Source organism: Cherax quadricarinatus, chromosome 5 (assembly GCF_038502225.1).
Source record: "Cherax quadricarinatus isolate ZL_2023a chromosome 5, ASM3850222v1, whole genome shotgun sequence".
Classification (NCBI taxonomy): domain Eukaryota; kingdom Metazoa; phylum Arthropoda; class Malacostraca; order Decapoda; family Parastacidae; genus Cherax; species Cherax quadricarinatus.
In genome coordinates, this window is record NC_091296.1 from 65,294,027 (window position 1) to 65,310,869 (window position 16,843).

At 40.8% G+C, this 16,843-nt stretch overlaps 1 protein-coding gene across 1 annotated transcript in view; it reads left to right on the forward strand.

The window, feature by feature from the left end:
• Nucleotides 1-16,843, forward strand: part of LOC128685089 (uncharacterized) — a 156,803-nt gene that overhangs the window by 118,304 nt on the left and 21,656 nt on the right. Inside the window, exons 9-10 of the mRNA XM_053771586.2 lie at nt 10,429-10,587; nt 13,952-14,041. Coding sequence (XP_053627561.2) covers nt 10,429-10,587; nt 13,952-14,041 — 249 coding nt within the window. The remainder of the gene's footprint in view (nt 1-10,428; nt 10,588-13,951; nt 14,042-16,843) is intronic.

Consider the following 16,843-nt stretch of genomic DNA (forward strand, 5'->3'; position numbering starts at 1 on the left):
AAGTGTATGGTAGAGTTATAATTGAAAGAATTAAGAGTAAGACTGAGAATAGGATAGCAGATGAACAAGGAGGCTTTAGGAAAGGTAGGGGGTGTGTGGACCAGGTGTTTACAGTGAAACATATAAGTGAACAGTATTTAGATAAGGCTAAAGAGGTCTTTGTGGCATTTATGGATTTGGAAAAGGCGTATGACAGGGTGGATAGGGGGGCAATGTGGCAGATGTTGCAAGTGTATGGTGTAGGAGGTAGGTTACTGAAAGCAGTGAAGAGTTTTTACGAGGATAGTGAGGCTCAAGTTAGAGTATGTAGGAAAGAGGGAAATTTTTTCCCAGTAAAAGTAGGCCTTAGACAAGGATGTGTGATGTCACCGTGGTTGTTTAATATATTTATAGATGGGGTTGTAAGAGAAGTAAATGCGAGGGTCTTGGCAAGAGGCGTGGAGTTAAAAGATAAAGAATCACACACAAAGTGGGAGTTGTCACAGCTGCTCTTTGCTGATGACACTGTGCTTTTGGGAGATTCTGAAGAGAAGCTGCAGAGATTGGTGGATGAATTTGGTAGGGTGTGCAAAAGAAGAAAATTAAAGGTGAATACAGGAAAGAGTAAGGTTATGAGGATAACAAAAAGATTAGGTGATGAAAGATTGAATATCAGATTGGAGGGAGAGAGTATGGAGGAGGTGAACGTATTCAGATATTTGGGAGTGGACGTGTCAGCGGATGGGTCTATGAAAGATGAGGTGAATCATAGAATTGATGAGGGAAAAAGAGTGAGTGGTGCACTTAGGAGTCTGTGGAGACAAAGAACTTTGTCCTTAGAGGCAAAGAGGGGAATGTATGAGAGTATAGTTTTACCAACGCTCTTATATGGGTGTGAAGCGTGGGTGATGAATGTTGCAGCGAGGAGAAGGCTGGAGGCAGTGGAGATGTCATGTCTGAGGGCAATGTGTGGTGTGAATATAATGCAGAGAATTCGTAGTTTGGAAGTTAGGAGGAGGTGCGGGATTACCAAAACTGTTGTCCAGAGGGCTGAGGAAGGGTTGTTGAGGTGGTTCGGACATGTAGAGAGAATGGAGCGAAACAGAATGACTTCAAGAGTGTATCAGTCTGTAGTGGAAGGAAGGTTGGGTAGGGGTCGGCCTAGGAAGGGTTGGAGGGAGGGGGTAAAGGAGGTTTTGTGTGCGAGGGGCTTGGACTTCCAGCAGGCATGCGTGAGCGTGTTTGATAGGAGTGAATGGAGACAAATGGTTTTTAATACTTGACGTGCTGTTGGAGTGTGAGCAAAGTAACATTTATGAAGGGATTCAGGGAAACCGGCAGGCCGGACTTGAGTCCTGGAGATGGGAAGTACTCTCTTTTGTCCCCTTTGCCTTTATACAAAGGAACTATGCATGCTCTCTGCCAATCCCTAGGTACCTTACCCTCTTCCATACATTTATTAAATAATTGCACCAACCACTCCAAAACTATATCCCCATCTGCTTTTAACATTTCTGTCTTTATCCCATCAATCCCGGCTGCCTTACCCCCTTTCATTTTACCTACTGCCTCACGAACTTCCCCCACACTCACAACTGGCTCTTCCTCACTCCTACAAGATGTTATTCCTCCTTGCCCTATACACGAAATCACAGCTTCCCTATCTTCATCAACATTTAACAATTCCTCAAAATATTCCCTCCATCTTCCCAATACCTCTAATTCTCCATTTAATAACTCTCCTCTTTTATTTTTAACTGACAAATCCATTTGTTCTCTAGGCTTCCTTAACTTGTTAATCTCACTCCAAAACTTTTTCTTATTTTCAACAAAATTTGTTGATAACATCTCACCCACTCTCTCATTTGCTCTCTTTTTACATTGCTTCACCACTCTCATAACCTCTCTCTTTTTCTCCATATACTCTTCCCTCCTTGCATCACTTCTACTTTGTAAAAACTTCTCATATGCTAACTTTTTCTCCCTTACTGCTCTCTTTACATCATCATTCCACCAATCGCTCCTCTTTCCTCCCGCACCCACTTTCCTGTAACCACAAACTTCTGCTGAACACTCTAACACTACATTTTTAAACCTACCCCATACCTCTTCGACCCCATTGCCTATGCTCTCATTAGCCCATCTATCCTCCAATAGCTGTTTATATCTTACCCTAACTGCCTCTTTTAGTTTATAAACCTTCACCTCTCTCTTCCCTGATGCTTCTATTCTCCTTGTACCCCATCTGTCTTTTACTCTCAGTGTAGCTACAACTAGAAAGTGATCTGATATATCTGTGGCCCCTCTATAAACATGTACATCCTGAAGTCTACTCAACAGTCTTTTATCTACCAATACATAATCCAACAAACTACTGTCATTTCGCCCTACATCATATCTTGTATACTTATTTATCCTCTTTTTCTTAAAATATGTATTACCTATAACTAAACCCCTTTCTATACAAAGTTCAATCAAAGGGCTCCCATTATCATTTACACCTGTCACCCCAAACTTACCTACCACACTCTCTCTAAAAGTTTCTCCTACTTTAGCATTCAGATCCCCTACCACAATTACTCTCTCACTTGGTTCAAAGGCTCCTATACATTCACTTAACATCTCCCAAAATCTCTCTCTCTCCTCTACATTCCTCTCTTCTCCAGGTGCATACACGCTTATTATGACCCACTTCTCGCATCCAACCTTTACTTTAATCCACATAATTCTTGAATTTACACATTCATATTCTCTTTTCTCCTTCCATAACTGATCCTTCAACATTACTGCTACCCCTTTCTTTGCTCTAACTCTCTCAGATACTCCAGATTTAATCCCATTTATTTCCCCCCACTGAAACTTCCCTACCCCCTTCAGCTTTGTTTCGCTTAGGGCCAGGACATCCAACTTCTTTTCATTCATAACATCAGCAATCATCTGTTTCTTGTCATCCGCACATTCAAGCATCCCAGTTTTATAAAGTTTTTCTTCTTCTCTTTTTTAGTAAATGTCTACAGGAGAAGGGGTTACTAGCCCATTGCTCCCGGCATTTTAGTCGCCTCATACGACACGCATGGCTTACGGAGGAAAGATTCTTTTCCACTTCCCCATGGACAATAGAAGAAATAAAGAACAAGAGCTATTTAGAAAAAGGAGAAAAACCTAGATGTATGTATATATATATGCATGTGCGTGTCTGTGAAGTGTGACCAAAGTGTTAGTAGGAGTAGCAAGATATCCCTGTTATCTAGCGTGTTTATGAGACAGAAAAAGAAACCAGCAATCCTACCATCACGCAAAACAGTTACAGGTTTCTGTTTCAGTCATCTGGCAGGACGGTAGTACTTCCCTTGGTGGTTGCTGTCTACCAACCTACTACCTATATATATATATATATATATATATATATATATATATATATATATATATATATATATATATATATATATATATATATATATATTATATACACACACGAAGACGACGATTGCTTTTCTGGTTTGCATTTATATCATACAATATTGATTTTTCATTCTGTTGGGCTCGAATTTTTTTTATGTAAATTCTCCAGTGTTAAGTGGGTTATGCAATGGAGACAGTTACACTTTGGGCCTACCGAGAGAAAGCTTCTCGCTCAACCCTGAGCCTCTTCCCTAAACACAACACTTACACATTTAGAATGATGGAATCCTTTTGTTTTCCTGGGTAATGAAACATGCGATTTCAAAATGTTGACATAGATGTTGATCAACACTAGTGCTCCCTCTCCAATTTTCTGTGTCCTGCTCACCCTGTCGTTTTCTGTGTGGTTTTCTGCATATTTCTATTCTGCGAGGGGTGGCTTGTGCTTTCCCATTTTCCGTGTTTATTTGGCGCATTTCTTCACAGCTACTGGTGCTATCCAACAAACAAATATCTTTTTAGTAAGTAAGGGATGGTAATACTCAAACACGCTTTGTTACAGGGTAATATTGGTGATTGTTTTTCGTATATAAAATGGATTTGCTTAGAGAAATGACCAAGAATTAAACGGTCTACATCATTTTGTTTCACAAAGGAAGAGATAATATCTTTATTTACTACAAGTACATGGTATGCAGGCCTAGCTGACATCAATTACATACTAATATATAGAAAGCCTCTTGTTATGCTGAGCATTTCAGGCAAATTAGGTCAGTTTTGTCTCAGGATGCGACCCACACCAGTCGACTAACACCCAGGTACCCATTTTGAACTGATGGGTGAACAGAGACAGGGACAGCAGGTGTCTTATGGAAACACGTCCCTAATGTTTTACCAGCCGTACCGGAGGAGATTCGAACCCCGGACCTCAGTGTGTGAGCTGAGCGCGCTACCGATCGAGCTACGGGTGAATTTTCCTGGCTTATACATGCTAGATGGTGCTTTCACCTGAGAGATGTTAATCAAACGATGACGCGTTGTTTATGTAGCATAAGCATTAGCAGGCCTACACCAGGTTGGTCTTCACCCCAGCTAAACCAAGGATGAAGAAGATTTAATACCCTGGGTTAATAACCCAGGGTAAGCCCCATAAAGCCACTGCATCTGCATTATTTCTATAGGATTTTATTAAGATAAAGATAAGATAAGATTTCGTTCGGATTTTTAACCCCGGAGGGTTAGCCACCCAGGATAACCCAAGAAAGTCAGTGCGTCATCGAGGACTGTCTAACTTATTTCCATTGGGGTCCTTAATCTTGTCCCCCAGGATGCGACCCACACCAGTCGACTAACATCCAGGTACCTATTTGCTGCTAGGTGAACAGGACAACAGGTGTAAGGAAACGTGTCGAAATGTTTCCACCCGCCGGGAATCGAACCCGGGCCCTCCGTGTGTGAAGCGGGAGCTTTAGCCACCAGGCCACCGATGCTACTTATAACGATCGTTAACGCACTCAGTTCACACACTGAGGTCCAGAGGTTGTGTGTGTGTTCCCATAACACACCTGCTGTTCCTATTCACCCATCAGTATAAAATGGGTACCTGGGTGTTAATGGACTGGTGTGGGTCGCATCCTGGGACAAAACTGACCCGTATACCTTGCACTTGTAGAAATAAAGATATTTATACCAGGGGCAACATTTGTCAGAAAATATTGCCAACGTTTCCACTTATGCCTGGCGCCCAAATGCTGCAGCAATTATTTGGTTGATATGCACCTCAGGGGATGTGGTTGGCATGATACTCACCCCGAGGTTCGCAGTCTATGACCCCTCAGTCTGTACTCCATCTGTGGTCTTCTTTGTCCAAGCAAGTCCTTCATACTGAGAGCCGATAGAGGAACAATTTGAGTAAAAGGCGCCACTACCATTACCATGGGAATTTTCATAATATGCTTCTTGATACTAGATAACGCCATTTAAATTACGTCAATTTTCTCTTTCGAGTTTATTAACGCGCCCTGTACATATAAGATTATTATTTCACTTACGTTACGTACAAAAATACGTAATACCATATCTAACCATATAAGAAACGACCGTAACACGTCTGGCAACACAGTATCTATCTATACTAAAAAAAAGAAAAAGGCTTGGAAGATAATTAAAAAACTGAGGAAGAGACGATATATGATAAACAGAGAATATAAAAGAATAACAAATAACAAAATTAAAAGTAGTGTAAAAGGAAGACTTTATTTTAAAGGTAGATGCAAAAAAATGTATAGGAAAATGAGAAGAGAAAATAAGAACGAGACTTCAATAACACCCGGTAAAAATTAAAAAAAAACTAATATAATGAAAAAATAATTTATATTTTTATACTAGACTACCAGAGGATGAAAAAATATCAGTGAAAATGGTAAATAAAACCTGAGCGCTTTCCTGTGTTTACACACATCTTCAGAGTAATCATTCCTCTGAATTTAATGGTTGTAACTACCATCATAATTTTTAAAGGGGTGAACCGGTAAGCTAGCGGAAGGCCTCGGTCATATGACCAAAAGCTCCAACAGCGGGTCATCACCTAAGACCCGTGTCAGGAAACACTTGTCCTATTTCCTGACGAGCCTTACCTAACCACCTCTGAAGATGTCTGTGTAAGCACATGAAAGCGATCAGGGTTTTATATCCTGTTTTCCCTGTGGTATTTTTCTCACATTTGCAGTTACGCGTTTTATTGCGTTTTCTTCCATACGAGAATGTTTCTACATGGAACAAATAAAATGAACAAAATATTCGTAACATCTAGTTTACTTTTCGGGATTAAGATGGACGTCGAGTGTTGTTTCCGGTCCACTTTCTTCACGTGCTTCCTGGAGACTGTGGATGAGGAGGAAGGGGCGGAGGAAGATATACAAAAGGGGGGAGAGGAGTATTAGAAGTAAAATGAAAAACCGGGTAGCAGTCACGAATTATGGGATGGTGGCAGTGGTGGAGGAGGCTGAGGGACGTCTGGAACTTAGGTGAAAAGGTAGGTAGAGGAGGAAGAGGGCGAGTGGGAAGAGTAGGAGGAGGGAGAAAGTGTTTCCTGACACGTCCATGTTTAGCGACTGTAGGACTCGGTCAAATAGGGAGGACGTGTTTATATTCTTCGTGCAAGTCATTAGCCTTTAATTAAGCTACTCTTAATGAACCAAAATGAGAAAATCGTATTAATGGTGTATAATTGTTTCCCCTTAGTGAGGAATTGTATGATTGTTTCCCCTTAGTGAGGAATTGTATGATTGTTTCCCCTTAGTGAGGTACTGTGTGATTGTTTCCCCTTAGTGAGGTATTGTATGATTGTTTCCCCTTAGTGAGGAATTGTATGATTGTTTCCCCTTAGTGAGGTATTGTGTGATTGTTTCCCCTTAGTGAGGTATTGTATGATTGTTTCCCCTTAGTGAGGAATTGTATGATTGTTTCCCCTTAGTGAGGTATTGTGTGATTGTTTCCCCTTAGTGAGGTATTGTATGATTGTTTTCCCTTAGTGAGGTATTGTATGATTGTTTCCCCTTAGTGAGGTATTGTGTGATTGTTTCCCCTTAGTGAGGTATTGTATGATTGTTTCCCCTTAGTGAGGTATTGTGTGATTGTTTTCCCTTAGTGAGGAATTGTATGATTGTTTCCCCTTAGTGAGGTATTGTGTGATTGTTTCCCCTTAGTGAGGTATTGTGTGATTGTTTCCCCTTAGTGAGGTATTGTGTGATTGTTTCCCCTTAGTGAGGTACTGTGTGATTGTTTCCCCTTAGTGAGGTATTGTGTGATTGTTTCCCCTTAGTGAGGTATTGTGTGATTGTTTCCCCTTAGTGAGGTACTGTGTGATTGTTTCCCCTTAATGAGAAATTGTATAATTGTTTCCCCTTAGTGAGGAATTGTATAATTGTTTCCCCTTAGTGAGGAATTGTATAATTGTTTCCCCTTAGTGATGAATTGTATGATTGTTTCCTCTTAGTGAGGAATTGTATAATTGTTTCCCCTTAGGAATTGTATGATTTTTTCCCCTTAGTGAGGTATTGTATGATTGTTTCCCCTTAGTGAGGTATTGTATGATTGTTTCCCCTTAGTGAGGAATTGTATGATTATTTTCCCTTAGTGAGGAATTGTATAATTGTTTCCCCTTAGGAATTGTATGATTGCTTCCCCTTAGTGAGGAATTGTATGATTATTTTCCCTTAGTGAGGAATTGTATAATTGTTTCCCCTTAGGAATTGTATGATTGTTTCCCCTTAGTGAGGAATTGTATGATTGTTTCCCCTTAGTGAGGTATTGTATAATTGTTTCCCCTTAGTGAGGAATTGTATAATTGTTTCCCCTTAGTGAGGTATTGTATGATTGTTTCCCCTTAGTGAGGAATTGTATAATTGTTTCCCCTTAGTGAGGTATTGTATAATTGTTTCCCCTTAGTGAGGTATTGTATAATTGTTTCCCCTTAGTGAGGTATTGTATAATTGTTTCCCCTTAGTGAGGTATTGTATAATTGTTTCCCCTTAGTGAGGTATTGTATAATTGTTTCCCCTTAGTGAGGTATTGTATAATTGTTTCCCCTTAGTGAGGTATTGTATAATTGTTTCCCCTTAGTGAGGTATTGTATAATTGTTTCCCCTTAGTGAGGTATTGTATAATTGTTTCCCCTTAGTGAGGTATTGTATAATTGTTTCCCCTTAGTGAGGTATTGTATAATTGTTTCCCCTTAGTGAGGAATTGTATGATTGTTTCCCCTTAGTGAGGTATTGTATAATTGTTTCCCCTTAGTGAGGTATTGTATGATTGTTTCCCCTTAGTGAGGAATTGTATGATTGTTTCCCCTTAGTGAGGTATTGTATGATTGTTTCCCCTTAGTGAGGTATTGCGTGATTGTTTCCCCTTAGTGAGGTATTGTATGATTGTTTCCCCTTAGTGAGGTATTGTATGATTGTTTCCCCTTAGTGAGGAATTGTATGATTGTTTCCCCTTAGTGAGGTATTGTATGATTGTTTCCCCTTAGTGAGGTATTGTATAATTGTTTCCCCTTAGTGAGGTATTGTATGATTGTTTCCCCTTAGTGAGGAATTGTATGATTGTTTCCCCTTAGTGAGGTATTGTATGATTGTTTCCCCTTAGTGAGGTATTGCGTGATTGTTTCCCCTTAGTAAGGTATTATATGCTGAGGGAATCACCTCTCATGAGATACTAATTCAAGAATTTGCATAAATAGTTCAGAAAATAGACGCATTGATAAATGAAAAACATGTGCAACATCTGGGTATCTTTAAAGATACCCAAATGTTGCACAATTATCTAAAACTGTTGCAACATTGCTTTAAATATTTACTTCTTCAAGGTCGATGGACTGATTACTTAATTTCATCACCACTACACCATCTATCTCCATGTTTGCTTTCCACTATTTTTGACTGAGGAAACCTGCCGTGTAGGCGATGTATTTCAGCCATAAAAATACCCACCTGTTGCACGTGTGTCTTATTAGTCTACATGTCTGTCTGGTTGATTATATAGTTCTGACGATGTTGCATCAACACGTCGGTCAGTCTGGTTGAAGGTTATGTAATCCTGACAGCAAATACCATCAATATTTGTGTTTATGTTAAGATCAGAGTCGCTATTCTAAATGCTGGATCCAGGAGAGAGAAATGCTTCTCCTTTTTCAGGTTTGTTTTCTAAAGGAAGTTTTCTCTCTTGCATATTTTTAAAGCTTGGTTTCAGTATTTGATATTTTGTGCAATTTCATTGTATTTTAAATAGTATTTTTTTTTTACAGTGTATTTGGATTATAAGTGGCTTTGGCATGCTGCTCTTACCTGTATTTTTTGTACCTCTGTTTGTATGCTAAATTTCTAAATAAATAAATAAATAAATATATTTATTTTGTCTTTTTTACGAAGTATATTGTCCATTTGTGACCTGTTATTCTAGTCTCACACACGGATATATACACCGTGAGGTGCATGTCTCTCGTGTATATATGCTGAGAATTTAATCCCCATTCCAGTGATTACAGTATTCTTGGCCGGTGATGAATAGGTTACATGCAGACTTAATGACCCTCAGATAGTCGATATGCTTTAAACCCAATTAACAAGCCAATCAACACAGCCACAGAGCACACGCTCTATGGAGAATAATTCCCTCCATGTATTTACGTCAAGAGAAGCAGCGGAGAGGGTGAATCTCTCAATAATTCACGCACGGTTTAACTTTGTCCTTATGTTAAGGTGAGGCGTTGACCCTTTGTTTATCTTCTACCCTGAAAGGCCATTCAATTTATTTTTCTTTGTAAGTAAAATTACCTTCTGTGATGGTTAGCTTTTGGTAAAAAAAAAAAATTCTTTGAGTATAATAATTAGTTACTAGTATCACAACGTTTCAAAATGATTTTTCTTTCCCATGTGTTATAAAATAGTGGTTGATATACATTTTCATTTACGATTTTTTTTCGCTGTGGTTTTTGCATTTCTATCACTGAAATTAATAGTTCGTGTTTTGTGTTCAAATTACAGCTACATTTGACATAATTTTTCTTACAATATTTCTCTTCCAATAATATTTTTCCCCCTTGGCTAATTTGGGTTCAATGACACCTCGTCTAATGTGATCGTATCTAATGGATTTTTCTTCGATCCACGGCTTAAGCTTTACTTTACATAGGTTTTCTATTATCTCACGTAGGTATAACAATTCTTTATTTTTCTGTCTGCTCACATTTGATACTGTCCTTTCTATCCCGTCATCAGCTTCCTGAGTTCTGTATGTGCAGTAACTTCTGACTTTTACTTCGGGAAATATTACGATGTTCTCGTTCATCCCCTTTAACATCTAAACAGCTTTCACTGTGTTTTCCTTAAATTTGCCTGTGCAAACACTAGCACAAAGTGAGCCTCGAACTTACGACCTACGATATATTTTTATCGCTACTTATCCTCTTAACACTCTTCCAGCCACCACTATTGCCTGTTCCAGTCTTCCATGCTCCTCAGCGCCACCACAGTCCCTCTCTCTTTTCAGGCACGCTGGAGCTTGCCCGTGCTTCAACAAGACTTGATCGACATGTCCTTCATTCGTTTCCCGACCGCTGAGCGCCGTCTGATTCGAACTGTGGGACTCAAGAAAAAGGTGACCATAAACGCAGGCTTCTCCCATGCATCCGGAGTGACATCAGCGGAGGTGAGTTTAAAGGCACTGTTGCATCAAGTGAGGTGAGACTGAAATGTGTTGTGGCATCAGATCCTTTGTGTACTCTGTTGATGTTTTCTTTGATTTTTCTGCTCGCTGTTTTCTGATGTTCACATTGTCTCTGATGCCGGAGTGCTGATTTTTCCGAACACATTACGATTTTATCTTGCGCGATAACCTTTTATGGAGTACCTAATCAAATGTTTTCGTAAAATGTATACAGAACAGAGAGGATTGGTTTTAATACTAACTTTCGTGCCATCACACTGCAGACTGTTACAACTGGTGAGAGAATATTTGCTTGCAAGCAAAATACGACATGTGATAGGAGGAAAAATATTCTCAAGTGGTAATATCAAGACCTGAAACAGTCAGTATTTACAATCACAATATTCTTATTTTATACAACTGATATGCCTAAAGGAATGCATAATTAGACTCGTTTGTTAGTGGGTGACGCGTAGGTCCTATGCAAAGGAGTTACAACGTTAAGCTCTGGTAAAACATTATGATAAAATGAGATATAATGAAACATGGATGATGGGAATTAAAGTAGATAAATATCGCCGAACAGAAACAGGTGAGAGAGCAGAGAGAGCTGATGAGGAATGTGGATGTTATGTAACCACCCTGAAGACGACACAGAAAGTAATATGACTAATTAATAGAGACAAGACATCACGAGCATAACCTTGCTCGTTTAATTACATATAATAAATTGCAAACAGGCAATCACACACACGCACACACACACACACACACACACACACACACACACACACACACACACACACACAAACAAACACACATTTCTAGACTGGCAGGTCACAAACTCAGCTCGTGCATCAGCTGTCACTTCACTTACGACACTATAATAGTGTTCAGTTGCTCTATGAATGGTATGGAGAAACTTTGACACCACATCGCACGGTGTTATGTATCATATTTTACCGGGGGTAGATCGGTGAGCCAGCTGAAGGTTTCAGTCAACTAACCAAAAGCTCCACAGAACGGGTTATACGTCAGGAGACAATTTTACCATTTCAACCCCAATGGAGCTCAGCATGTGTCTGATAAATTGAAAATGTTGTCCTAGTTCCATGGCAAAATACTAAGGTTGATAATACTGAGGATTTTTTTTACGTAGTATTTGAAGATTCAGAACATGATACTCGCTTCTTCGTAATTGATAATTAAGGTCTCCTCTCAGTATGTCGAGAAACTTACCAGTTGTAAATGTTTTTTGTTGGTGGCCTTCACCAAACTGGCAAGAATGAATGTTCATGGGGCTGCGCTTCTAAATTAATGTCAGTTGATTAGTCTGTGGGACAGGCACTGTTTGTATTGTTTACCTTGCTTCATTTTTCATGTGTGTGTGTGTGTGTGTGTGTGTATACACTAACCTATATGTGGTTGCAGGGGTCGAGTCGCTAGCCGCTACTGGAGTGAGTCTCTCATGGCATCGAAAGCCTTGTCGTACCTCCTCCTGAAGCCATATATGGGGCCTGCCTTTACTGTTCCACTGCTCAGGCTGTTGCACTTCCCGACTACTCTCAGACTGAAAAAAATACTCCATAGCATCCCTGTGACTCATCTGTGTATTCAGTTTTCTTATCGAGCCATTTGTCTATTATCAGACAGCCCTGCCGATTCCTTCCACTCTTCCCAATTTCCTTAGAAAATTTTTCACATCCTCCTGTTTCTTCTTAACTTCTTCCAGTCAATAATTCTTATCGCTTCCTTCCCTTTCACTGCACATCTCTTAATTCCCGAGGGACGATTTTCTTGAAAAGTTCTGTTGAGGCCTGCTCATACCTTCCTGTCATTCCGTCAGCTCACGACAGGAATATGCTTCTTAATCCTCAGTTCTGGATCCTTTACTGTCGTGGTGTTCATTGCGTGGCTGAGCATCAGTGTCAAATCCGTTAAAGTTTTCACTGTTTTTTTTTTCTAAATTGTGTTTCTGCTTTGTATAATCGCTCATAGCGACTATACAAATTTATACTTATTTATATATTTATATATTTTTCCTTGTTCTACGCGCTTTAAATGACCTTTTACTTTTAGCATTCGTTACTGTTCTTCTTTTTAACCATTTACTCTCTACCTTTTAATTTTGTTTCTCTAAATCAGTTTTTTCTTATCTCATTTAACTTAAAATTTCTTTCTTTTTTTCCCCCAAATTATTCGTAGAAATTATCCTCAATCCCATATATTTATTAGCATTAATTTTCAAGGGAATGCAGATACAACATACAGAAAAAGCTTTTAATTCGACTACGTTTCACTGAAGGCTGAGCTTCATGAAGTCATACAGAGAATTTTTACACACCTATATATCCTTAAAGAGGTTAAATTAATAACAATACAGATAATGCGGCACAGCGGGGCACTGCAGTCGGTCTACTGCTCCATTAATTAGATTTAAACTGTTGCATTACAGGCCAGGTGTTTCCTGAGGTCAGAGGAGGCACCAATGGTATTGTTTGGGGGGCTGAAGCCCTCAAAATTCTCTCAGCCCCCCAAATATAAATAGTAATAATAACATTGCTTCAAAGCACCTCTCGTAGTCTCTTTTCCTACCAGATAGTCTCCTGCCCCTAACCTTCCCTAGGATAGAAATTCTGGAGGCGCCCTTGCGTGTCAAGGGTTATCTGGGATGCAAGCACGCTGATGCTTTTCAGTAGTGTCTCTTGTGCCGATGATCGCAGATTCCAGGCACTGTCATAGGGATCTCTCACCCTTCTTTAATAACAAGTGTGGCGTCTTTCCAGGCCATAAAGTGTTCATGTTTGTTCCGATCACTGAAGCATGTATTGTGCGTGTGTGTGTTCCGAGTCCCTCCAGCGTATAGGTATTACTGAATTCTTATGTCAAAGCTCCGTGACGTTCCTATCACAGCCTGTACGTGGAATGGTGTATACACCAGCACTGTTGCTATTTGGTTGTGTGTGTCCAGGTCTGGTAATGTCATATAATAGTTTCTGAAGTGACGATCATTAAGTTACTAACACTTGTGCCTTGGTGAGTAGATCTGTATTGTTGCCTGTTGGAAAGATATTGTGATATTGTTGTGGTTTTCCTGAGTATATAGGATTTCCTGAGTGCTCCTCTCTCAAGTTACGGGTGAACTGTGACGGAAATCGTAGTGAATGAGTCTAAAAAAAAAAAGTAATTTAGATTTTTCCCATGATCACCACAGTTTCCTTCTTCTAAACTTCCAGTACCTCCGTCCCTCCATGCCTTACCTCACCCCCAACACCACCACCATTCCTCCATTCTCAGCCTCACACAAGACATCGCACACCTCCAACCCCTCATTCCTCATCTCGTTCTCACTGTTCTCTCACCTCAGATACCCTTGTACTCGAAGTCTGGCGAACTGTCGCTCGTGCTGGTGATGCCTGGCGAACAAAAGAACTTCGTGGCGAATGGACTAGCACAGGTAAGAAAACAGACGTTTTGCCAGTGGTGATAGCACAAGTTTTGTGATGTTTCTGTGGCAACAGTAAAGTAGAAATTCTGCGGTGTTGCTATGGCAACAGTATGGCATCTGTGGTACTAGGCTGTATCTACTGCAAAATAATAGCTTAAGACGCTGTTTGGTAACTACACACACACACACACACACACACACACACACACACACACACACACACACACACACACACACACACACACACGCACACACGCACACACACACACACACACACACACACACACACACACACACACACACACACTCGACCCCTGCAACCACAAATAGGTGAGTACAAATAGGTGAGTACACACACGCACACATACACACACGCACACATACACACACGCACAGTACACACGCACACTTTAGCTCTGGAGATATTTGATTTAGTAGGTTTAAAGCCTATCGACTGCTGCATTATAACCTGCTCAGTAAAAATCTAATATACCAAACCCCCGAAATATAAAGAATATACACTGAAAAATATACATCACTCGGTGTATATACAGAGTGCTACATTTTCGGCGTATATACACAGACAAAGTAATTGAGTTACGGCTGTCAGTGTGCATAACCCGTGATTTAGCGTTCTAGGTTCTAGTCCTTGATTTAATTGAGAACAGTATACATGCAAGGACACGGTATACAGACGAGGACACAGTATACATGCAAGGACACGGTATACAGACGAGGACACAGTATACATGCAAGGACACGGTATACAGACGAGGACACAGTATACATGCAAGGACACGGTATACAGACGAGGACACAGTATACAGACGAGGACACGGTATACAGACGAGGACACAGTATACAGACGAGGACACGGTATACAGACGAGGACACAGTATACATGCAAGGACACGGTATACAGACGAGGACACAGTATACATGCAAGGACACGGTATACAGACGAGGACACAGTATACATGCAAGGACACGGTATACAGACGAGGACACAGTATACATGCAAGGACACGGTATACAGACGAGGACACAGTATACATGCAAGGACACGGTATACAGACGAGGACACAGTATACATGCAAGGACACGGTATACAGACGAGGACACAGTATACATGCAAGGACACGGTATACAGACGAGGACACAGTATACATGCAAGGACACGGTATACAGACGAGGACACAGTATACAGACAAGGACACAGTATACAGACGAGGACACAGTATACAGACGATGACACAGTATACAGACGAGGACACAGTATACAGACGAGGACACAGTATACATGCGACGACAGTATACAGGCGAGGACACAGTATACAGGCGAGGACACAGTATACAGGCGAGGACACAGTATACAGGCGAGGACACAGTATACAGGCGAGGACACAGTATACATGTGAGGACAGTATGCGTGCGAGGACACTATACATGCGAGGACAGTATACAGGCGAGGACACAGTATACAGGCGAGGACAGTATACAGGTGAGGACACAGTATACATGCGAGGGCAGTATACAGGCGAGGACACAGTATACATGCGAGGACAGTATACAGGCGAGGACACAGTATACATGCGAGGACAGTATACAGGCGAGGACAGTATACAGGCGAGGACACAGTATACATGCGAGGACAGTATACAGGTGAGGACAGTATACAGGCGAGGACACAGTATGCAGGCGAGGACACAGTATGCATGCGAGGACAGTATACAGGTGAGGACAGTATACAGGTGAAGACAGTAGACAGGTGAGGACAGTATACAGGTGAGGACAGTATACAGGTGAGGACAGTATACAGGCGAGGACACAGTATACATGCGAGGACAGTATACGGGCGAGGACACAGTATACATGCGAGGACAGTATACAGGCGAGGACACAGTATACATGCGAGGATAGTATACATGCGAGGACAGTATACAGGTGAGGACAGTATACAGGTGAGGACAGTATACAGGTGAGGACAGTATACAGGTGAGGACAGTATACAGGCGAGGACAGTATACAGGCGAGGACAGTATACAGGAGAGGACAGTATACAGGCGAGGACAGTATACAGGCGAGGACAGTATACAGGCGAGGACACAGTACACATGCGAGGACAGTATACATGCGAGGACAGTATACAGGTGAGGACAGTATACAGGCGAGGACAGTATACAGGCGAGGACAGTATACATGCGAGGACAGTATACATGCGAGGACAGTATACAGGTGAGGACAGTATACAGGCGAGGACAGTATACAGGCGAGGACAGTATACAGGCGAGGACAGTATACAGGCGAGGACAGTATACATGCGAGGACAGTATACAGGTGAGGACAGTATACATGCGAGGACAGTATACATGCGAGGACAGTATACAGGTGAGGACAGTATACAGGCGAGGACAGTATAGGGGCGAGGACAGTATACATGCGAGGACAGTATACATGCGAGGACAGTATACAGGTGAGGACAGTATACATGCGAGGACAGTATAGGGGCGAGGACAGTATACATTAAACAAATCATCCACGAGACTATGCAGTTATTTATGGTTAACAAAAGACTTTTTATATACATAAAATCCGATCATTTTTTTTAAAAAGTCTGATTATTATTATTTAAATGCACGAAACTTTTATGAAATAAATGGTAAATAAACGTAGAATAAACTGACAGAATACTAACAGTAATAATCAAAATGATCATCGTCTCCCCATTACTATCGTCATCATTATTATCATCATCGTAGTTGCTAGCAATATTTAAAATAGACGTGAGCGCGTACCTAATTAAGGTGTTTC